This window comes from Periplaneta americana, chromosome 7 (genome assembly GCF_040183065.1).
Source record: "Periplaneta americana isolate PAMFEO1 chromosome 7, P.americana_PAMFEO1_priV1, whole genome shotgun sequence".
Classification (NCBI taxonomy): domain Eukaryota; kingdom Metazoa; phylum Arthropoda; class Insecta; order Blattodea; family Blattidae; genus Periplaneta; species Periplaneta americana.
The window spans coordinates 169,044,863-169,070,766 of NC_091123.1; the positions used below are offsets into that span (position 1 = coordinate 169,044,863).

A 25,904-nucleotide genomic window follows, 5' to 3' on the forward strand; every position below is an offset into this window, starting at 1 on the left:
TAAATAAAATAGATGTACTACATGGTTACAAGAGATAGCAGAGAACTCAATAAATTGAATACAATAGGAGTACTAGAATAGAACGAATTATTCTAGATAATAAGTACCTATATAGAACACTGTAGGTATCTATCAATTGCTAATCTATCTAGCTTCTGTGGAATTAATTATCTCTGTAACAAGTGTATTTGGCGAGATGAACCGGATGGATTCATCATGACATTTCCTGTAATTTGCCCTACAGTTTGGTAACTGTTGTACAATAAAATGAGAAATATTGATTTCTGTGAAACGATCACCATGAAAGAAATTCTTTGGTCGGTGGGAAAAGACACATAAGTAAAAAAAGTCGATTTTTCTGTTTTATCTAATCACCAGGCTTCGAGACTTCGGACCCGATAGAGCAGTTCAGTGGGAAACCCGCATAATGGCGTACTGAGTATAGTGGTAAAGTGTACAGTGGGTGAGGGTACTGTAGAATGTAAAAAGGAAAACGCTCTGGATTTGAAGGTTCTGACGAATAATTTGGTTTTCATACAAACTGTGTCTGAAACTATTACACGGTTATAAAAGTCAGAGCAAGAGATGCCAGAAGCCCTCAAATTAATTTAGAAAATGATGCAGAGAATTAATGAGACATCAAGTACACCGGTTACTGAACGTGTAAAACAGAAGTGGAAATCAATTTTATGTAAAAATAACGGATATGGAACATTGTGTAACATAAACAGCAAATTAGTGGACATAGAGTCATCCGAGAATAAAGGACAGTCTCTTAGAGACTGCAATGATGTTAGGTTTTTTCGTTTTGCTCCTATCACATGATGCGACGTAGAGCGCAGCTTTCTACAGTACAAACTTTGGCAGATAACCGAAAAAGATTTACGTTTGAGACACTGAAAATGTATCTTGTAGTACATTGCAATTCGGTACTGTAACTGCACTTCCTAAAGACGACCAATAGGATAAATGAAAAAATTAAAATTGCTACATGCTTATTTCCACCATTAACACTGTGTATAATTAAACACAAATGCTTATAAAAGACAAGAGAATAAATGCTTTTCACATTCTTTTGACATTATCATTGTGTAATGTATATTTACTTTCAGGATGTACATATGTGTGTTTCCTCATACTACCGTACTCTACTCTAAATAGCAACGTTGTTACCTCAACACATCTCTATCTACCTGCAGCGAGTCAACAACCTATAGTGCATGCACAATAAACTTATTGTATTGGGTCCAAAGTCTCAAAGCCTGCTAATCACATAAGTCTAATATTTTTTCTAATTTTTTAAATAATAAATGTTCTTGCATTTTAAATTGAAAAAGGTCTTACTTTAACATACATGAATTTCATTATTATACTTATATTCAGTTAAGAGTAAATTAAAAAGAAAGTCTCTCCTGAAAAATTATTATTTTTTTACTTATGTGCCTTTTTCCGCCAACCAAAGAATTCTTTCTCAAACTAAATACCAAATACCGAAGGAATCTTATTTTTCTTCTATAAGGTAACTTCAATTGTTTTGTGTTTCTCATGTGATATCTTATTGTAATTTCATTCTTTGAACTTAGCCAGTGTACAGAACATGTGTCGTGTAGAAAAACACGTTAACACAGCTGCGGGAGTAAGTGGTATTTAGCGGTAAGAATATAAAATGGGTGAATTAAACAATATCAGTTGCATGCGACTCCTCTAAGATCTTAACTAATTACCTCGCCTTCATCTCTTCGGTTGGCCAGTCCCCTGTCCCCCAAGGATCCTCTGTTGTTCCAACCAGCAAACCAAATATAAATCCAAATATAAGAGAGATGAAAAGACCAATAATTTCACTACGTATTCCAATTTTCTGAAGCTTCTTATCCGCAATTGCAAACCCAAATGTAGCAGCCATGATAGGACTCTGGAACATTTCATAAAACAAAAGAATACACTTAATATAATTAAAATTAAAAAAAAAAACTGCACGTTGTTCATTTCGACCTATTCTAAAATCAAACATTAGAATGATTTGGTGTGTGGATAAGCTTCAGAGCTTCTACCGCGTTGTCTTGGTGTTGGTGGCTGACATTTCGACTGCTGTGTTGTGGTCATCTTCATGAACATGAAACAGAAAACTTACAAATTAAACCAAACCCTTTAACTCTATTAAATATAGAATATAATCTAAATTTAACAGAAGAAATACTGAAATCAGAAGTAAACACTGAAATACTGAAACAATTGTCCTTAGAGACAATTAATATTAGGTACCCTCCACAAAACTGGCTTCATTTATACACCGACGGATCCTTGATCTCCAGAGAACAAGGTGCAGGTGCAGGTGTTACGTGCTGTCTCTTCTCACTTTATAGATCACTTGGATATGGAACAACAAGTTTTGATGGTGAAATCAGTGCAATAAGTGAATGTCTCAGGAATCTTCTATGCCACATCAATAAATTTAGGAATGCAGTTATATTGTGAGACTCCAAAGCAGCTATTCTATCAATAGTCTCTAAACACACACCTTCATCTCAAACAGCAGAAATAACTAAAATGCTCTCTCAATTAATATCACTCAATAAAAGAATTGTATTCCAATGGATACCATCCCATTGTGGAATCCTGGGAAACGAGAATGCGGATGCTTTAGCAAAGAAGGGCAGCACTGCTACTTACAGACCTGTTACTAAATCTACGTATTACTCTGTGAAGAGATTTATTAAATCTACATACTTAGACTTCAACAAACAAAATTTGATAACACAATCCGAAGGGAAAAAATGGAACTCTCTGCATCATAATCCACAGTTGATTCCCGATTTACCACGAAAATCGTCTGTAGCTGCATTTAGATTGGCAACAGGCCATGATTGTTTGGCTAAACACCTGCATAGAATTGGAATATATCAGTCCCCTAACTTCCCATTGTGCAACTCAAACCAAGAAATGGATTCGGAACACCTCAAAATCTGTGCTTCATTGGCTGGTCATGATAATATCTTTGAAAAATATTGGAGTGCAAGAGGTCAAATGACTTTATTGTCAAACGCCTGGCATTAGAAAACAACAACAACATGAAACAGAAGGCCTTTCTCCCATACATAGAAGGGACCACAGACAGAATTTGGAAATTACTGAGGAAATTCAATATCAAGACGGCATACAACGCCCCACACAAGATTTCCCACTCATTAGTCAAAGTCAAAGATAAACTTCCATACCTCCAATCAGACGGAATATACATGATCCCTTGTTCCTGCAGTCTAAAATATATAGGCCAAACTGGACGTACAGTGGAAGATAGAAGGAAGGAACACATCCGACTCTGCAAATACGGACCATACAAAAAATCAGCAATAGCCTTACACTCAGCAGATTCAGGCCACGCCATCGAATTCGATAATATCAAGATAATAGATAAAGAAGGCAACTTATACAGAAGACTGGTTAGAGAAGCCTTCCACATCAAACAACATCAACAAGGTCGAGGGGTTACAACTCAGCAACTCGTGGGGAAGTCTATTCCAAGATCATACTTAGGAATGAGAAACCAGGTCTCCACATGTACGCGGCACCCCCCTTCATCCGGATATCGGGCACAGTATCAAGGTCACTCTTTCGGACCTTATGAGGGCCAGTATTTAATTTTTTTTTTTTTTAATCCATTGCCACCAGGTTGTCTTTTCGACATTTCTGGTATTCTCTTCTGGCCGTGGCTTAGTTGTAACCCACTTCTGAGGTTGGGGCGCCTGGAAGGCGGAGTTACATTACCCCGATGATGTGATAGAATGATTATGATAATGTGGTGCCAGGAGAGAGAGTTATGGCTACTTTTAGATAACTATATAGGCTACTTCTAAGAAAGAGTCACAACTGTAATCCCTATGTGTACAAAGATAACACAGTTACGACAATTTCAAGAATAAATGAAGATAATTAATATTAATTATTTGTGGATGACTGTGTCAACTAAGGGTGTTAAATATAGGCCTAAAGTGAATTCTTCACTCAATGTGATACTTTGCTCAATGTTGTGTTGGATACAAACAAAATTCTGCAGATAGCAGATAAATTTTAGCATAACGGTTTTGACAGCAGTGTGACTATTTCCCAGTAGTTTTCCAGAAAGTCTGGTTTGTAATCATGAAACCATAGCATGAACAATTAGGTACGGTACTCACATGACTTTTGCTCAATGAACTGTTCACGCTTGTAAATTAAATTGATCTGATAGAAAGGTACTCAAGAATATCAAGACTTGCCTCAGTAAATAATCCTGAAAATGAGGTCTAAAGAGCAAGTTGTTCCCCTAGGTACACCAGTTATGTTATAGGCCTATATTTCACCGGGAAATCTATTGCACCATATTTCAATTATTCAATTAATTCACTAAGCACAACACTCCTTCTTTGATTCTGAAAAACTTAATATGAATACTCCCCTTCATACAGACCTCAACCAGATTGGACAACGTAGGACCAATCAGATGCCAGAAGGAGAACCTACGACCTATCACCGCAAGTACTCCCCCCATCGAGACTACTATATATATACGAGCTCGCAGACTATTTCCTTCATCCTGCCTAAGGTTTTTCCGTGGTTTTCCTAAGGCGCTAAGACAAATGTCGGGATGAGCCCTAAAAGAAATGGGCCACGGACCTGCACTCATATCCCCATTAATCTCCCAAATTACTTTAAATTAATTAACTAATTACATCTCTCCCCCCTCTTCGTAATTGAGCCATCATATAGCCAAATGGCTTGTCTCAAAATTGAGACGATTCAACAAGGCTCATGACAACAATCACCTCCTACATAATAGCCAAATTGGCTAGTCTCTTATATGAGACAACTCATCCTGCCTAAGGTATTCCGTGGTTTTTCTCAGGCGTAAGACAAATGTCGGGATGAGCCCTATAAGAAATGGGCCACGGACCTATATGCCCTTCCCCATATATATTCCACCCTTATTATAAACGATGTATGCCCTAGTTCAGATAATATAAGTAGTCTATTAAATATTCGAGGTCACTCAATAAGTCGCAAATTGAAAGGACAGGGACCTCTCAAATTGCAGATTAGATTTCACGGCGCTTCTTCTGACGGCCTTCACATGCTTTGCCATCCTAACGGCAAACACCAGCCAACTCCTCCTCGCCCCGTTCCGTGATCACTTGATCAATCTCAGCCCCCCTCGCGTATGTGCTACCTAAGAGGTTACGTCCAAATTCGGCTTCCCCTTCAAAATTCTGTAAAGCTCCTTCAGAGGAGCAGCGTAACCCGGAGTGAGACTAGTGGCCAACAGGCTTGGAGCTCACATAGTTAGTTTTGTACAGCCCCCAACCCCTTGCAAGGACGCGTTTTGCGTACCTTTTAAAATTTTCCTCCCAATTCTCCTTCGATTTTTCGATTTCGATTTCGACTATTTCCTTATCCAACTACTGCTCTGAAGATGACCACAACACAGCGGTCGAAACGTCAGCCACCAACACCAAGACAACGCCGTAGAAGTCCTGAAGCTTATCCACACACCATGTACACCAGCCGCGGAAGCCTACGCGAACATTAGAATGATTTATTTTTGTACTTACACAAAAGTAACATTTTTAACAATCACTTCTTCAGAAAACTGAGATTATTGCAACAGCTCTACACAATTATGTTCTACTAAATGTTAATAATTATTATTATAATCGTCATCATCTGTGTAATTTATTGCATCTTGTACTATCCTTACCATAAGAGGTGAAACCAACATAGCTGCTACTATATTAACAGAATTACTCTCCACCAATCCGACGGCTGCAATCATACTGCAAAAAGATCAAGAAAATATTAGATTTTGGGCTTTCAAGACTAATGTGCTCAGAAATAGTGTTTGAACAGCCACCGTCGAGTCTAAGCTCTCATTTATAAGTTCACAAATAAAATTTGTTACAGTTATTAACACTATCACTAATATAGTTTTAGACTAATAGGACGGCGAAATAATAAGATGGACAGAACAAAAGGATCTGTGCTAAATGGTCTGTATCTTGGTTCATATGGTGGTGGTGGTGATGGCAGTGGTAGTGGTGGTGGTGGTGGTGGTGGTGGTGGTGGTGGTGGTGGTGGTGGTGGTGGTGGTGGAGGTGGAGGTGGTGGTGGTGGTGGTGGTAATGAGGGTGGTGGTGGTTATCAAGAGAATTCGTACATCCACTTTATTCAGTAACTGTAACAATATCTATAATTATTATCATTAGTATGTAAAAATTTACAGGGTTAGTTAAAAGTCCCGCACCACCTAAATAACTTTTGAAGCATGTGGTTCAGTGACATGAAACTTGGTATGTGGCGATAACCATATACTAAGAACTCACTAATGGTATTACAGAGTTTTTCTACTTCCGGTTTAACCGAAAGTAACTCCAACTCTCTTATTTTAAATGGAAGCCCCAATATATATATTTTTATTTTTGAATAAAGCTCATTAAGAGCTTTTCAAAAAGTACCCACACTTGATACTTCTGTACAAATTCAGTGTTGTTAAATAAAAATGGAAGTGGTGCAAGATATTCCTAAAGCCTGGTTAAATCATTCCTTAAATGGTTTCTATGGTCGAGTGACACATTGTAAAGCAGCTGTGGGCTACCAATTTGAACACATAATTAAGAAGGTGAGCTAGCTTTGTTTTGTTTTTGTTAAGGAAGGAGAATTTAATTAATTTTAATATTCGATACACTTTTATGTTTTCTTGACTTAGCAACACTGAATTTGTACAAAAGTATCAACTGTGGGTACTTTTTGAAAAACTCTTAATGAGCACTATTCAAAAATAAAAATATATATTGGGTGTTCCATTTAAAATAAGAGAGTTTGAGTTACTTCCGATAAAACCGGAAGTAGAAAATACTCGGTAATACCATTAGTGAGTTCTTAGTATACGGTTATCCTCACATACCAAGTTTCATGCCATTGAACCGTATGGTTCAAAAGTTATTTAGGTGGTGCGGAACTTTTAACTGACCCTGTATATGACGAGAATATATTAGGAGAAAATTCACAAAATATTAGGGAAAACACGTAAATTTTACTTGAAGTAAGTAAAGATATAGGTTTGGAAATAAACTTCGAAAAGACAAAGTATATGATTATGTCTCGTGACCAGAACATAGTATGAAATGGATATATAAAAATTAAAAATTTATCCTTTGAAGACGTGGAAAAATTCAAATATCGTGGAGAAACAGTAACAAATATAAATTACTTTCGATAGGAAATTAATCGGAAAATAAATATGGGAAATGCCTGTTATTATTCCGTTGAGAAGCTTTCATCATGCAGTCTGCTCTCAAAAAGCTGAAAGTTAGAATTTATAAAACAGTTATATTACCAGTTGTTCTGTATGGTTGTGAAACTTCGCCTCTCACTTTGAGAGAGGAACAGAGGTTAAGGGTGTATGAGAATAAGGTGCTTAGAAAAATATCTGGTGATAAGATGGATGAAGTTACAGGAGAACGGAGCAAGTTACACAACGCAGAACTGCACGCATTGTATTCTTCACCTGACATAATTTGGAACATTAAATCCTGACGTTTGAGATGGGCAGAGCATGTAGCATGTATGGGCAAATCCAGAAATGCATATAGATTGTTAGTTGGGAGTCTGGAGGGAAAAAGAGTTTTGGGGAGTCCAAGACATAGCTGGGAGGATAATATTACAATTGATTTGAGGGAGATGGGATATGATGCTAGGGACTGGATTAATCTTGGTTAGGATAGGGACAGATGGTGGGCTTATGTGAGGGAGGCAATGAACCTCTGGGTTCTCTAAAAGCCATTTGTAAGTAGGTGTAAAAACATGTAAAGTTCTTTGGTGAGAGCATGCAAGTCTCAGGTAAGTTTCATTACAAAGGGAGACAATTGCTTTGACTTACTCAGCAGTTAGAACAAGTAGTAAGTAATCGAATGAACATTCTGCTCCACTTCTCACGCCATCGACCACTGATTTCACTGTAAGCTTTGATCTAATAGATTGCACAAAGTTGTTCCACGCTTTCTTTTCTGCAGGATCTCTGAAAATATGTAACGAAGTATTATTAAGATATACAGACGTGGACAAATTATTAGACTAAAACGTTTTTCTTGGAAACATAATGTAATTCGTCATATCAACTATCAGTATAATTCACAGAATCTCTATTGCTGTAAATTTGATTGTTTACATCTTCTGGTATATTTTTCCAATGGTTAAGTATATTTTGTCTGGCTGTGTTGGTACAACTAGTGTTTTAATTATAATACTGCAGAAGATATTCTCCCACGGCCTGCAAGAAGACCGGACATGAACGAAGTTGAAAATCTGTGATCTATACTGAAGAAGAAAGTGAACAAAAAGAGGCTTACAACAAAACATGGACTCACTTAAGCATTGTCTGCTATCTGGCTAAATGATGCTGATATTCAAAGAAAGTGTCAAACTTTGGTTTCCAACATCTCTGACAAAATCAACGTATTTATAAAGAATAAGGGAATGTTCACAAAATATTAGTAACCTCCAGACTTAATTTTCTGTTCATTATATCTGTGCAAAATAAATTTTTGTTCATTATTTCTACCGATAAATACAGCTTTGTTGTACATATAATTAATTTAGTCTAATGATTTGTCCACGTCTGTAATACACGCATGCTCATACAAATTGACTGCACGATTCTAGATTTAGCAAGTCCATATGGATTGCATGCCCCCGCTGAAGCATGTGGACATGAGGCCTACAGTCACCTGGTAGTCTTTGGTGTTCAATAAACAGTCACGCTATGGCTTCATTTTAAAGGCAAATTACAATTTTAAATTATTATCTGAGAGTGTATTGGCTAGTTCAGTCTTCTTGGCTGATGTTATACCACCAGCATTCCATTGTAAAATGTTTAGTTGATTCTGTACCATTAAAGTAGTCCCCGCCCGGAGATCCGATTGGGGGACTATTTTACCTCCGGATAATTTTACTTTAATGGTACTCATTTCACATTGGAGTGAAAATGGCAAGTTGTAGCCGATTTAAGTGAACACCATATTTTAACGTTTTGGTGGCTACTTCATTCACACACAACCCCCAGAATGTCTGGAGGACCACACCTGCTGTTGGTCGACGGGTCCATCGGACCTAGCTGGGAGATCTTGTTGATCACCAGCTTTCCCTCCTTAAGCCACTGGAGGACGATTTTAGTGCCATAGCAGGTCAGCACTAGGAACAGAAAAGTAGAAAGAGGAGGAAGGAAAGGGAAATGAACCCCTAGGCCTCGAATGCTCTAATGCCGTCGTGGTCGAAGAAAGTAAGAGTTCAGTCAGAGGACTGGATAGGAAAGGGTAAAGAGGGAATTAGGTATTGGTTAGAGGAAAATTACACCAAATTCAGTCATTAACTCATCAAGCTGACCAGTGCTAATTGATGAGTAGCCCCTCCCTTTAGTTCAGCTTGTAAAATTACGCTTACTAACAGCTGCACCACGGGAAGGTAGGGATGGGACATTGGGTATTTGTCCAGGTTGGCTCCTTAAAGCCTTCAATGGGAAGGATTAATGGCTCTCCCCCCTGTATCCGACAGATACCCTTTTGCAGCCAATGATAATATCTTTGAAAAATATTGGAGTGCAAGAGGTCAAATGACTTTATTGTCAAACACCTGGCATTAGAAAACAACAACAACAATTTTAAATTGATATTCTAATCTTAGAGGATTTGCAAATGGTATTTAGGAATGTATTATATTTTATAGAAAGAATGGAGATATTGCAACATTGAAAGTACCAGTAATTTGAGTCGGTTAGAGTCATAACTCACTTGTTCCAAAAATGAAAATTTTCACGAATGAGGGAAAACATACTGTATTTGTAATACTTGGAGCCCATTTTCTTCACAATGTAGGTTAATAAATGAAAGAGCATTGATTAAAAACTAATATTTAGATTTGTAACCGTATTTATTTATACAGGAGTAAAAGTTATTTAGCTTTAAATTATGGATCATACGAGTTTTGACAATGAACTTTGGATCATGAGTGTTCTGAAAGTGCTCCGTTTGGAACATGTCAGTTTAGAAAGTGACCAGTAGGGATCATGTGAGATTTGACAGTAACAAATTAAAATATTACACAATTACATTACCTCAAGCATATTTTTAAATTCAATGTAAGAGAATAGGTTTCTATGACTTGAGGCTTTCCCGGCGTTTGATGTAGAATAACTCTTCTTGAGTTCCCAGCCAGGTGAGTTGGAGATTTGCTTCCAAGCTTTCGATGGCATGGCTTGGAAGCAAATCTCCAACTCACCTGGCTGAGAACCCGAGAAGAGTTATTCAATAGGTTTCTAGTTATTAAATTCTTCAGATGAGTACATTTTACAAAATAATATAGTACAATATAAATTGAGGGGTCCAGTCAGAGAGAAGGATGTCACAAATCTTGGAATAGAGAAATTAGGTATTCTCAGAACAGCCTAAGAATTTATGGTGGAAATTTAAATTCCAGTGGGCTAAGCTATTGCCAAAGTTATTGCAATTATGACACAACATTCTAGAATTGAGAAAAAACTAAATTTTCTTAGAAAGCAGGTCCTCCCCTTATTTGAGTCGACTCTTCAATTTACAACCTACAAAAAACTACTGATTATAAATTTTATCAAAACTCAAACTTTCGTTACTACGTTCTTTTATATCACAAGATTAATATCTGCTTCCATCAATTCGCACATATGTTCAGTACTGTCCAATTGATTATTATTCAGGGCACCATCAATGATATACATGTAGAATTTGAATACATTATAAATGTGATGAAACACTCGATCCTGCTTAATTTACCAATACATCAGTAGGAGCCAAGCAGAATCAGAAAAGAATATTAACCTTGCTAATTTGGCCTGGTTTCTTTTCGTTATTTCTGGAGCTGCTATACATTTCCGTAGTCATCCTCTCTCTCCAACTGGTAATAAGTTCTCTTCCATAATGTTACGCTTACAAAATGCTCAATTACAGCCGCTAAATTCACTGGTATTCATAAAAATAAGAAGACACATGCAAGATACTCATCCCATTCTACATAATAAGAAGTGGAGAAGCGGGAGGGAAATACTGAGCGGTGATTGGTCGAGAAGTGCTATGCAACAGAACTCACAAGATCCAGTGGATCATGAGACTTTTGAAAGAAACCGGGAGGTTTGTCGCCTGTTTACACAAGCATCATGAGAGAAATGTGAAAAATTAACCTCTGAATTGTGTTCTACGGAGATGACCGCATGGGAATATAACGGTATCTCAATTTATCATTTATGGAGCATGTTAGTTATGACTCTAACCGACTCATTTATTCCTTCATTTGTAAAGAGTTCATATAACGAGCAACAGTTATAAACCGTTTAACTCACTCATTTAAGCACTGGTTACTTACTCGTCTTCGTCGTCGATGCCATCATCTATTCCTTTGTAAAACACTGTGCATGGTACAACACTGAAAACAACATCACATACTGATTAGTTTTCCAGTAGTTGATTTCTATTGAAATAAGGTACATAAATACACATGCGTTCAAACAAAATATTGTTGTAGCCGTGAAGAAGTTGAGATATATGAACTAAATCGCATGAAAAATATTATAATAATAGTTTCAGTATAAGTAACAACAATATTAGCAGTAGAAGTAGCTGTAGTAGCAATATTGTGGCAGTTACATCAGTGGTAGAAGTAGAATCAGTAGTACTGTCAATAATAATAATCAGACACCGGAACTTTGGCAGAATGCCTTTTTAAATGTGTTAAATTTATCTTCATTTTGAAAGTAAATCTATACGAATTATACCTTTGTGATTAAAACATCACAGTTTCATGTTGTCCTTTTCTGCCTTTTTTAATATAAATGCCTAATTTACAAAATAAATGCTTTTTTGCCTTTATTTGATTACTAGCCGTACCCGTGCGCTCCGCTGCACCCGTTAGAAATAAATATAAAGTAATTACATAATTAAAATAGGACATTTGATCCAGGGAACATTCGTGTTTGATATAAGGATAAATCGTTTATTATGTTACTTAATTTAAATTGTATTTGCATAATTAAAATGCTATCATTTTGATCCAGAGACCACTCATTTGGTCATAAAAATTATTTTAGGAAATACAGGAAACGAATGTACAGTATAGCCTATCAAGTTTTCTGTGCATAATAAGCTATTTTAATCTTACCTGTCCTCGATTCACTCAGAAGTTACTGTAATAACATTATAGCATTATGTCCATCTAGAGAAACTACACTTTCCAATGGTGAATTAATAATTAATTATACAAATCGGTTAATTTAGCTTCTGATATTACTTCATACAAATACAGAAACATTATCTGTAGGCTATCTTTCATAGCTTTCGATTGTTGCTGTCCAAGGCCCCTTATAGACGAAGTCATTTGTTTTTTAATTCATTACACGGCCTTAGATGGCAGTTATTTTAATTTTAAAACTCATTTATCTCATTAAATATTAGTCCTATCAAAATTTTTCAAGGAATAAAACTTATCGGAAATTATTTTTAAAGAAACTTTTGTTATGTACATTTTTCACAAAAATCAATAATAAGCGAGATATTTCGATTTATTTAATTCAGGCCCCCTTATAACCCCCCTTTTAAATAATGTATTTTGAATGCCATATAGCCTAAAATCTAAGTTACAACGAACTTAATTTATATTCCAATTTTCATCGAAATCCGTTCAGCCATTATCGCGTGAAAAGGTAACAAACATACAGACAGACAGACAGACAGACAGACATACAAACAAAAATTTCAAAAAAGCGATTTTCGGTTTCAGGGTGGTTAATTGTGTATGTTAGGACCAATTATTTTTGGAAAATCGAAAATTACCAGAAAAATTTCGGCTACAGATTTATTATTAGTATAGATTTATCTATTATTTATTAATTTATTATTAAAAATTGCCTACAGACATATTTTAATTTATTTTTATAACCGCTACAATGAAAGTGACTTCACCTAATGTATATTATTGTCTTTCAGTCAGTTCATATTCTCTTTGCAACAGTGAGTGCTGCTGTGCAAAAATGAGTAATGTGTAACAGTAAGCATTTTAATTATCGCTTGTGTTTATTTGACTAACGTTATTTTTCTTTCAGTTTTCATTGCGACGTTGTTGTAGCTAGCTAAATATTTCATATCGCAACATATCAGTACAACCAAACACAAAAATGCTATTGGAAAGAAGATTTCTTTGCTTCCAACAGTAATTGCAACACTGAGTCGAAAATCTCAATTTGCATTCGATTTATGTAAAGCTTTTCTTGCTGCCGAAATTCCTTTGTGGAAAGTGCAAGGCTATGGGTCTAGTGCAAGATTTTTGTAATTGCCTTTTATTGCGTATTTTAGCTGTTTATAATGTCTTTTTGCCTGCCTATTTTAGCTATTTATGATGCCTTTTTGCCTGCCTATTTTAATGATTCATAATGCCTAAACTTCCGGTCTCTGATAATAATAGAAGAGGTAGTAGTAGTAGAGTAGCGATAACAATAATAATAAAGTAAATTATTATTCATTGTTGGATACACTTTTTTAACACTTATAATCACTGAATAACTTTATGATATCTTTACTGTGTTAACTTTTTCAATTTACTTGGCTGACTAGTTTCGAAGTGCTATCCTTAATTTTCCGAAGCCTAGTGAAGATCCCACACTACCTTTTTGTTTCCTGTTGTGGTGAGGTGTGTTCATAATTGTGTCGAAAAGGGTGTGTGTTTTGAAATTCAGTTGAATGTTCAGGATGTGATGTGGGGTGTTTTTGTATGTTTATAAATTTCATATTGTTCTAGAGTGTTAAGTTTCTGGTTTTTTGGTTGGATGTGTAGTATTTTCATGTCAGTATCTATGTTGCTGTAATTGTGATTGGAGTTTGTGATGTGTTCTGTGTATGTTGAATTGTTGCGTGGTTTGGTTATGGCTGTGATATGAGGCGCGTCCATAAAGTAACTTTCCCACTCGTCCCACAGCTAGCAAACCATATGTTGTGCGAAGCGACTGCGTGTACGTGATAGAATAATGTCCTGGCATGGCGCATGCGCTAGCGGAACTTCCCGAGTGCTCTCAGTAGCTTCTTTACATTGGTTGAAGATGGACGTTCCTATTCCAGGTCCCACCAAGTGTGAAGTGTGATCACAGTGATAAAGTTTTTGAATGCACAGGGCATAGCGCCGATTGAAATTGATCGTCGGCTGTGCCAGGTCTATGGGCCTAACGTCATAAGCAAGCAGATGGTGCGTTGCTATTGTAGACAATTTTCAGCAGGACGCCAAAATGTGCATGACGAGGAGCGCAGTGGGAAGCCAACCATCATCACAGACGACCTTGTGGAGCAACGCACCATCTGCTTGCTTATGACGTTAGGCCCATAGACCTGGCACAGCTGACGATAAATTTTAATCAGCGCTATGCCCTGTGCAATCAAAAACTTTATCACTGATCACACTTCACATTCGGCAGGAGCTGGAATAGGAACGTCCATCTTCAACCAATGCAACGAAGCTACTGAGAGCACTCGGGAAGTTTCGCTAGCGCACGCTCCATGCCAGGACATTACTCTATCACGTACACGCAGTCGCTTCGCACAACATATGGTTTGCTAGCTGTAGGACGAGTGGGAAAGTTACTTTATGGACGCGCCTCGTATGTTCCTTTATGCATTATAGTAGTATCGGAACAGGTCATGGGGCATACAGTCCTGATTGCTTTATGATGATGATTTAGATTATTTTGTTAGTCTTTCTGTTAACGCATTTTCAAGCGTAACTTACCTTACGACTGAATTGAATTTTATTCCAATCCCCATCTCTGTAAGACAATGAAGACAGTTCTCACAAGGATCTCCAGCTCCGACAGGAAAAAACACCTGTAACGATTCGCACAAAATATAAGTGGTCAATTAAGTTTCAAATTAAATTAGAGATTTAAATAAATTTTATCATATGGCAGAAACACAGACACGAAGTCCAATTTTTAATGTCCATTTTATTATTTCCATCACATAAGAGTTCACTAAATTATAACCATGAACACAGATGTCCAATGAATTATATGTCCAATTTATTTTAGTCCAAAACATACATACATACGTTGACCACATAAATGTCCAATACATTATGTCCATCTAAAAATTTTATATCCACTTCACATAACCAATCGTCATCTTCTGCTTCTTCATCTTAATACAGCTTGAAGCGATAACTATTACATTTAAGGTAAGTAGTGGTTACCCTCTTCTTTTTAGTGCTTGTAATTTGAATAATCTGTTTCATTTGTCTTAAATTTACAAAGTACGATCATTTAATTGAATGTCACACATTCTGATTCCCGCCAAGCAATTGTATTACAATAATTTCATTGTTATTTTGGTACTTCTTAAATGAATTCCATTAATTTCCAGAACGATGTGTGGTATGTGACTATGTATTTTTCAAGCAATTGTGCCATTCACCAATACGTTCGGTGTTCAATGTTGTTCCGTCACAATTGAATCGATTATTATTGAAAGGTCACATGTCGATTTTTCTGACAAATTGAGTTATGACCACCATCATATTCTTTTTGGTGTAGCACATCGTTTGCTGAAAAAAAGGCACAAGTATATGCACTCTACCGAGTGTTACAGTGTAAAGAAGTTTCCGTTTAGTATTGAAAGGGCACGTGTCCAGGACATGTGACCTATCAGTAACAAACTCTCTTCTTCTCCCATCATTCTTTGCATGATGTACAATATAGAACCCCATCATTCCATTCTTTGTTTACAACAGTTAAAAATAGCGAATAGTTGAATCAATAAGGAAAGGAGTGCCTAAAGATCAGAAAATATACTTCCAAATTTCACAGTATTCAATTATGGTTTTTGATGCTAAGTCTCCGGGCACAGTGGTTGCTTATGAATGCGATGATTATACGATCGTATATTGATGGAGTAATGACACACACATTCAAGTTACTGCGTAGAACCAATGCGATATATCCTAATGACTTGAAACCACCTGAAAGTAGAGCATATTATGGTAAAGTCCCAATAAATAAGAAGAAAGTTGTAGGTGTCAGGAAAGCTATGCAGTACTGTATGTACTTCCTGAATATTTTCAATTTTAAGAAGAAATTCTCCAGTGGTCGACAGAAGAAAGAAAAAATAAAAATGACTGAAAACTTCAGAGGAAGTGTTTTATGAAGAAACTTAAAAATATTTACGCTTTTAAATTGCTTTACTTCAGAAATAAGAGATCTTGCCTCAGCAAAATAATGTTCTTAACAGTTATATTTTTAAGTATATGTTAGTCAATCATAGTTAAGACACATTTAAGAACATAAAAATTTATTTATTTATGTTTTACTTACTGTTTCTTATTAAAAGGGCACAAGTCCATTATAAATATTATTTTTTTCCATCTTGAATCTTGCTTACACTACTTTTAACATTTAAATATAAATGACTGGTTAAATGGCAAACTTACTAGTGTTAAATTATATAAGCACGTGTGGCTTACAGCTGTTTCGGTGTATCCTTCACACCATCCTCAGAGCCTACTCAAGGCTGCAATGTGACTTACAAGGCAAACTCGGAGATTGAAACTAAAATCAATATTTTTAATCATTTTTGCGGAACTATACGACGAACATTGGGCAGAACAGTGAGGAAGGAAACTTTATTAAAATTTTACAAAGTTATTCCTTTATGGCAGTGAGAGTTGGACATTAAGAAAAGATCAAGAACGCAGAATTGTAGCCAGTGAAATGAGGTTCTTAAGATATGTGGCAGGTTACACCTTGATAGATAAGAAGAGAAATGAAGATATAAGGAAGGAGTTTAAAATGGAAAGTTTAATCGAGACTATTAACAATTATAGAACTAACTGGATACAACATGTAGACCGAATGCCTGAAACACGCATAACAAAAGCTGCTCTACAGTACATGCCTAGAGGAAGAAGATCTCTGGGAAGACCTAGAAAGAGATGGCGAGATCAGTGTTGCCGCGACTTACTCACGAAAGTCAGGAAAAAATCATTGAATAAAACAGGAGATAAGAGTAGATTAATTAACATTGATTAAAGTTCTCGTTAACACTTTGTTAAAAACATAAAATTTACACTGTCACACGTTAAAAGTGTTAAAATTGTTTAAAAAGGTATTTACCTTCGACAGACGGCCCGTTTCGACGCTATTTATCGTCGTCTTCAGTGTCTCTTGAACCACTGCTGATTTTGGCTCTGCCCTACCATCGACAACTGCACATCGCAGAGCCAAAATCAGCAGTGGTTCAAGAGACACTGAAGACGACGATAAATAGCGTCGAAACGGGCCGTCTGTCGAAGGTAAATACCTTTTTAAACAATTTTAACACTTTTAACGTGTGACAGTGTAAATTTTATGTTATTAATTAACAATTAATTTCCTCATTCTATTATATTAATTACAAAACAATGTAGGCCACCGGCGTAGCTCAGTCGGTTAAGACACTTGTCTGCCGGCCTGAAGTTGCATTCGGGCGCAGGTTCGATCCCCGCTTGGGCTGATTACCTGGTTGGGTTTTTCCGAGGTTTTCCCCAACCGTAAGGTTAATGCCAGGTAATCTATGGCGAATCCTTCGTCTCATCTCGCCAAATACCATCTCGCTATCACCAATTTAATCGACGCTAAGTAACCTAGTAGTTGATACAGCGTCGTTAAATAACCAACTAAAAAAAACAATGGTCTTTGCCCAATGTTAACAGCACTCTATTGCAGTAACGATCTGAATGTTATAGAAAAAACTTATTTAGATTTTTCAAATCTCTCATGATCTATTACCAGTTCCATTTTGGTGCAGTGGTTACCTTCCACTCTGTATATTGAGAGAGAGAGAGAGAGAGAGAGTGTGTGTGTGTGTGTGTGTGTGTGTGTGTGTGTGTGTGTGTGTGTGTGTGTGTGTGTGTGTGTGTTTGCGAGCGTACTGAAAATCCTATCATAGAACCACTGGTGACTTTAGCATGCCCAAAAGGCAGGATAAATTCGGAATTTTGACAAAGAAATCAGCAGAGCAGTAGGGTCAATGGAAAAACAGGAAATCTCCTGTTAAATCAGTAGGTATGGCAACACTGGGCGAGATCTGTTGTGAGGAGACATAATAGGCCATTCGAGAGGCCTAATATTTGTTTGAAGATGATGATGATGATGATGATGATGATGATGATGATTTATATTTAAGTGTTAAAAGTAGTGTACGCAACATTAAAGATGGATTCTCAAGACAACACAAGTCAACTAGTACACAAATACAGGTCAGCGCGCATCAAGACTAATAAAGCCTCACTCAACATCAGATTCAAGAGTAGGCTCTCAGGATGGTGTGAAGGATACACCGAAACAGCTGTAAGCCACACATGCTTATATAATTTAACACTAGTAAGTTTGCCATTTAACCAATCATTTATTATTTTTTTACAATTATGTTTTAGTGATGTTACCATTAGTTTATGCATGTAAATGTAACTTTACACGTCTGTCGTTGAATAAAAAATATCTGATTACACTAAAAAGTACCATTTGCAAAATAAACAGTTTTTTGCTTCTCCTTTGAAACTGACGAAAGTGTACATGTGACCTTTCAAAAATAATCGATTCAATTTGATTATAAGAGTTCCATATTTCAGGTGGGAATTTTGCTGGCATTGTTCTTCTCCTTCCCCGAGCAGATGTTTCTGTTAAGTAAGTTCTTTCTGTGTATAATGCTAAATCCATCACTTCAGGCTCAATATTATCTATAAGACTATCAAAAACAACCTGAACTACTGCCAGTTGCACAAAAGGAAATAGTTGTCGAATGCCATTTCTTATATGGGGATCAGTATTTTTTTGAACCCATAGTTTCAACATTTCTCCAGACGAATTTGAAAAAATGAAAGAGATAATCTTTAATGGCAGCATGAAGAAATTTAAATGATGCAGAATTACATACAGACAATAAGTTTGGCTTCTTTAATTTCTTTTTATCACTGAAAGACTCTTATTAAGAGAACTTGCTGACATAAATTATTTCATTTATGCAGCAAATGGAAATGGGAGAAGAGCTGCAAGACTTAATGAGTCAAAATATAATTTATGATGTCAACTAGCTCATCATGGTCATAAAAATTCATTAGCATTTGTAGGAACAGGGAGTCCGCTAAAAAAACTTCAGAAAGATGGCCTTGAATTCCATGCTAGCTTAATACACTGACTACAGATATCAAGGCTTGTGACTACCAAACGGAAGGTTTCCGGACAAGGTTCCTACATGAAAATTGTTCACATTTATCACTTCTATTACTGCTAGAAGTTTGCCACAAAGTCACTAAAACATTCTTTATTTCTACATGTATAGCCAGGCAACATTCAAAACATAGCATCTCTACTTGTGCATGACGTCATTGATCTACATGACTTAATCCCCATTCTGACTGGTAGGGTCATTTTGTTTCTGCGCACTTTGCTAGAGATTGAGACAATTTTATTTTTATGAAATTGAATATTTAATTTTGGTTCAATACATAAAATTATGGAACTTGTATAGTAACTTTACTTAAATTAATACACTTAAACTAATAATAAAAATAAATAAATCTTAATTCTTCACTCAATAAAATAAATTATATAATTTATAATAAAATGAAAACCTAAAAAGAAATTAATAAACTATGCTGTCCAAAAATATTAAATTCATATTATTTCTTAATAATTATGAAGTGAACAAAGTCGGAATACTTAAAATACATATGATTTATAACCCAAAAATTAGTATTAGAAAACCATGAGTAGAAATGTATAAGGTATAAACGATAGAGAACCCATAAATGTTGAATATAAATAAAACCTAATAGATAGCAGGTATTATTTTTTTAACAATATCGACCCTAGATACTTCATACCCAAATCATCCAATATAATACAATATAATATCACACTATGCTTTCTAAGTCAAATCATCCACCTAAAAATCTAACCAATAAAACCAAAGTTTTTAAATGAAAAGGTAAAGAAATTAATAAAGGAGAAGGAGAATTCAGTTTAAAATTTGTGAAGTTCTGTTCATACTTGAAAACAATATGGAGTAACAGTTTCCAAAGTGTGGGTCGCGGCCACTTGAGAGGAGGAGGGACATTTAAACAGCTGAGGGGGGTCACGACCTGATTTACAAAATGAAACAAAAACGTCTTATTAACATACATTTATGTCCTATTTATAAACATAAATAACGTTGTACTTAAAATTTAAAAATATTTCTGTAGTTATAAAGTAAAAAATAATCAGTGTGATAAATGTGCCCCCCCCCCAGAAAGTAGCTTCTCAAATCTGAACTCTGTATACGATACACACGGTGATATAGATGGCGAGGTGAGATCTGGCATATGAGCTGTGCAATAGAGTAAATCAATCTTCTTAATGTATCCAGCTGTTTGCTGACAACATAAAGTCCATTATAGTTCACTGTAGTCTATTTGCAATAGAGTAAAGAATGAGCTATCAGAAAGAGAGTTTGTTTCATGATGGTTAATATTATATGAATATACGTAGTCCCAAAAACCATTTCAAGGACGCGCACTTGTGTATCTTTTAATGTATTTTCTCTCTCCTCTCTCATTAATTCAAGATTTAAGATTCAAAATGCAGAGACTGCCTCTACAATACCACATATCGCAACATGTTATAAGTAGTTACAATACAGTGTTCCTAACATTGTTTCCAAGTGCATACTAAGCTTAACGTACTATTTACATACATTTTTTTGTCGTCCTACTGGATTATTATTTATAGATATCCCATCATGTTCCTTCCATCCACCAATATGGGTTAATGTTTCATTCAGTATCACAAACATGCATATTGACATGCATAATGGAAGACAAAATACAAATAATATTTATAATTGGTCTTCAACAAGGACTCATTCAGAATGAAATGCAAAAACATATATCTTTAATATTTTCATTTTGAAAAGGTGGTATAGACCGATAAGCAATTGAATTAGGTGAATATAGGTTAAACGGGTCCATCAAGCATGTTCGTAACCTGCTAGTTTAATTTACGTATGGAACACAATACTTCCACATGAATATTAATTAATAATATATGTAATTATTGCACGTCATAATTCCATTTGTGTCTAATCTTAACATTATGATAAAATGAAAATATTGTTCATGTAAACAGCTGAGTCAGTGCACGTCTAATTATAATGTAGGTAACATTTATCTAGTCAAGTGGTAACCATGTTTGTTTGTCCGCATATTACTTCATTCCACTTATTTTCGCAATTCAGTATTCAGTATGTACAACATGATACTTATAGGCTAATTCACATGAGGTTAGTTTACAGGAGTCAAGTGCTTGGAGCAAATCGACTTTCCTTCGACTTTCCCCGTGTGATATGATCGAGACAGTCAAGTTGTGACTTGGCGGTCAAGCAGAATATGAGTTGACGACCCGTCAACTTTTGTGTCCACTTTCCCGTCAAGTGACCAACTTGACTCCACGGCCTCCACCACTTCTCGCGTGTGAATGCGAACTTGTAGCAACTTGGCAAGTAGAAAGTTTGTAATTTTAGGCCTATTGTCGAAGTAAATTAATAATTATTAATAATGAGCGCCTCTAATTGGAATTCAAACGATATTATAAAGTTTTTGGAAGTGTATAAGTATGAACTTGTATGGAATCAAAGACGTTTTATAGTTTTATGGAATATACGTGACAAAGAATACCTCAATAAAAACAAGCGGGAATTATTATTCCAGAAACTAGTCAGTGAACTCATGGAACAAGGTTTCGAAAACATAGGCGTAGAAGTGGTTCGAAAAAAGTTAAAAACCCTTAAAACAGGACTCATTCTGAGATGTTTCCTGTATTCTGCAGGACCTTCTTCAGCTAATTCTTTCAACAAGGTATTAGCACAGTCTGCTATATACAGTCACGAAGCTTGAGTTTTGAGGGTGCTAGAAACAATAGACTGTGACGGTACTATTTTGCATTGCCTGTAATGAGGATATTAGCGATCCTAGTGGTGAGCAACTATCAATTTTGCATATTTACTACATATTGAGCTTCGCGACTGTATACAGTATACTAGACTGTGGTATTAGATGCACCGTGCATAATTCTTCTACGGATCCATTTCTTAACCCATGTTCTCTTTTCCTTTTTTTCGAGAATATTTTGTAATTCATACAATAACAAGGCGCCAATTAGCTGCAATCTGATGATGGCAAATAAATAATTGCCGAAAACGTTAATCCAATCAATAAATGTGACATAGTTAATAATTAAGACTATACATTCCATTACTTGATAAGCAAGGAGACGGACCCCATTTAACCTATATTCATATATCTTTAAACTTTGAAGCCGAATTTTCGTACGTTACTTCAGTTTATATAAGGTGGACGTGAAATAACTTTACAGATTGAAAGGGATGATAGGGCACACTTAAATGAATAGAAAACCTATATTACGTTTTGTGATTAAATGCACGGTTAATTAGAAAATGAAGTTGGAAGTTTCAGCAGTCCGGCAACATCACCGCTAACACACACTACTCGTATACAGATGTAAGCCGTCAACGAACTCGGTGTGTTTCGGTAGGTGAGTTGCTTTCTGCCTCACCATTGCTACCAGTTCAAATCACGCAGTGGTTTGAAATTGGAGGTTATTAAAATTAAATTTACACAAAAACCGTCCACGTTGTTGAAATACGCCAGAGGGATAAATCATTCTTTATCAGATTTCCTATCAATATGGACAAAAATCACGATCCTACTCGCAATAGTTACCGAATAAGAGGTTGTTAAACATTTGGAAAAAAAAAATTCTAAAAAAAAAGACTATGAACTTTTCACCAATATTATACTGGTATTATACTTTTTGGTTACACACAACATGAACTATTCACCCTGGAAATCTGTAGTGCTATTTCAATTCCATCCTGTATATCTAACTCTCATTAAACAATATATTTGTTGGTATTATATATATCTTGTAATTCTAGTTGTAATTTGTCAGATCTACACTGGAATTTGTCACTAAATAAACAGAAGATAATATTGCTTACTTGATAATAAAAACCATTCTTATCATTGCACCAAATGACGTGCTCCACCTCCAACTTTTTCAGCAATTCCTCCAAAATCTGAAATAGAATGGAAGGAAATGTACCAAATGGAATAGCATGTTAGAAAAGTAAACTTGTTTATCAAAGTGTAGGAGGTTACTCTGTATTGGAGTTGGGTCGAAAAAAATATAGTTTCAACATTCCATCTGTAGGTATATTTTATAGTATTTCCTTAATTTTTTTAAATTTCAGCTTAGCTTAACTTAGCTTTCATTTTCGAAGCAATTAGATCGTCTGCTGGAAAATTTTGCTGCGCTTTCAGCAATCCTACATATATTAGGCCGTGTCTCAAAGCTCAAGTCTATACTGCATACTAATAACTAGGAACTAGCTGACTTGTAAACTACACACTAGAGAGCTTTGAACATGTATGCTGGAATCATGGCCTTCTTCATAGACTATTTTTCTCACAGCCATGAAATTACGGTATAGCACTAAATTAAGAAGGCAGTGTTCTAATGCAGTTTAATTACGAGTTATCAGCTGTTATTTTTTGGAAATTCGAATTCTTTGTTTATAAATAGTTTTCCAGTAAACAGTTCATGAAACTTAAGTCTCAGGTTTATGAACTGAATGGTAATTTCCTGAGACGCTAGAAAAGAAACGTAGAAAGATGTAGAATTGTAAAAGATGTTCAAAAGGTATTTATGAAAATTACGTTTGGCTGTCAGCAATCGAAATAAATGTGAAAAAGGTAAGAGCCTGAAATATTACAATATTAAAAAATGTAACGCAAATACCAACAATGTCCATGTTCCAAGTTAATGTGTTATTCTACATTGGACTCACATTTTATTTCCAAAGCATCATCAGCTTTCATAACCCCCAATTGTTAATGAGATATCCATTTTTTTTTTAGTATACAAGTCAACAATCAAGGAAGCATTTTCGTTTACTAGCTACTACGGACTTGATTGCTATTCACTACGTAGCTTTGGATCGTAACTTCTGATGTCACATCCGGCTATTTAGTCAACAATCTAGTTCACTTCAGATGAAAATGTAGCTTTGAGACACGGCCTAAGGCCGTGTCTCAAAGCTCAAGTCCATACTACACACTAATGACTAGCAACTAGGTGACTTGTGAACTACACACTAGGGAGCTTTGGAAATGTATGCTTGAAACATGGCCTTCTTCATAGGCTATTTCTCTAAAAACCACGACATCACGGTGCAGCATTGAATAGAAGGCAGTGTCCTAATGCAGTTTCATTACGAATTCTGTGAAAAAGATTAGGGCTTAATATATTACAATGATGTTTAAAACATTGTACAGAAGGTACTAACAATGTCAGTGTTCAAAGTTAACGTGTTATTGTACATTATATTTACATTATTTCACTTCCAAAGCATTTTCAGATTTCATAATCCCAATTGCTGATGAGGTATCCATGTTTGTTTAGTGAACAAGTCAACAATCGAGCAAGCATTTTCGTAGACTAGCTACTACGGACTTGATTGCTATGCACTATTTAGCTTTGGATCATAACTTCTGACGTCACATCCGGCTATTTAGTCAACAATCTAGTTCACTTCAGCTGAAATTGTAGCTTTGAGACACGGCCTTAGTATGATTCCATACTTCCGGATGCAGTAGCAGATTTTTCGGGTTTGCTGTATAACATAATTCTGTACAATGCTTTCCATTTAGCAATTATTAATTTTGTAGTTTTTCTGTACAAGTTAACGTTGAAAGGAAAACGAGAAATAGATCCTTGTTAAGAACTTAATTACACTAATTACATTGTTTTCATAATGAGCACAGTGCCTCCTTTCGAGAGGTAAGTTGTATTCGTTAACACTTTGTAATAACCCATTAACACTGCGTTCTGGTAACAGTTCTTAATAAGGATGTTGAAAGAAAAGTTTAACATGCTAGTATTAATGCTCATACCCGTTCCAGTGGCACCACGTCCGAATCCGATGTCGTAGTGAGGCCTTGTTTTTTCCTGGGGGGTCGGAATCTCGCTGTTTGCCTCTCGTTTGCTGCGTTGTCTTTGGAGCTGTACAGTGGATTCATCCTGCCCATGCCTTGTGACCCAGAACCATCATTCAACTCCGAAGCATCTAGTTTGATGAGGTTTTCTCCTGTCAGAAATCACTTTAATCACTTTAACTAGCTCTGTGTTCATCGAAAATACATTTAATAAGGGAGGAAGGCAAATATCTGTATTCAAAGTAATAAAAAGAAATCTTAAGAAGATGACATATACTTTCTCGTTAAAATTCGATTCTCTATCACAATGAGAATAATTTATTTTCCTTGAATGTGTTACCGGTACTTGGAGATGATGAAATAGGCGTAAACAACATTATGAAATAATATAATTTAAAAATATTAACGAAAACAACAATTTTAGTCTTTAAAGGGAAAAATTCAATCTGGACAAAAATACTGGTTGACAGCAAAAAAATAATAAATAGAAAAAGTCAATAGTGTTATCTTTTATGTCATTCAGAGGTATTAAAAAATTTAATTTTTTTTTTTTTGTACAAACACACTAAAAAACACCCCGATCAAATTCTCAACACACAGATCAATTTCAGTATACACACACTATTTGACTCCACTTTTCAACACCTTTCAACAATCAAACGCACCCACATAACAGGCAGAGAAGTTCGAGATGACGCAGAGATCTAGTAGGCTCTGAGGATGGTGTGATGAAGCACCGAAACAGCTGTAAGCCGCACAAACTTGCATAATTAACACGAGTAAGTCTGCTA

At 35.7% G+C, this 25,904-nt stretch overlaps 1 protein-coding gene across 2 annotated transcripts in view; it reads right to left on the reverse strand.

Annotated features, from left to right (window-relative positions):
• Positions 1 to 25,904, reverse strand: part of LOC138703702 (uncharacterized) — a 48,600-nt gene that overhangs the window by 16,818 nt on the left and 5,878 nt on the right. For both annotated transcript variants that reach the window (XM_069831804.1, XM_069831803.1), the window contains exons 2-8: positions 25,072 to 25,265; positions 23,118 to 23,195; positions 14,821 to 14,915; positions 11,419 to 11,478; positions 7,910 to 8,047; positions 5,732 to 5,807; positions 1,725 to 1,912 (exon numbers count right to left, since the gene is read on the reverse strand). In XM_069831804.1, the coding sequence (XP_069687905.1) occupies positions 1,725 to 1,912; positions 5,732 to 5,807; positions 7,910 to 8,047; positions 11,419 to 11,478; positions 14,821 to 14,915; positions 23,118 to 23,195; positions 25,072 to 25,206 (770 nt within the window). In that variant the 5' untranslated portion in view covers positions 25,207 to 25,265. The remainder of the gene's footprint in view (positions 1 to 1,724; positions 1,913 to 5,731; positions 5,808 to 7,909; positions 8,048 to 11,418; positions 11,479 to 14,820; positions 14,916 to 23,117; positions 23,196 to 25,071; positions 25,266 to 25,904) is intronic.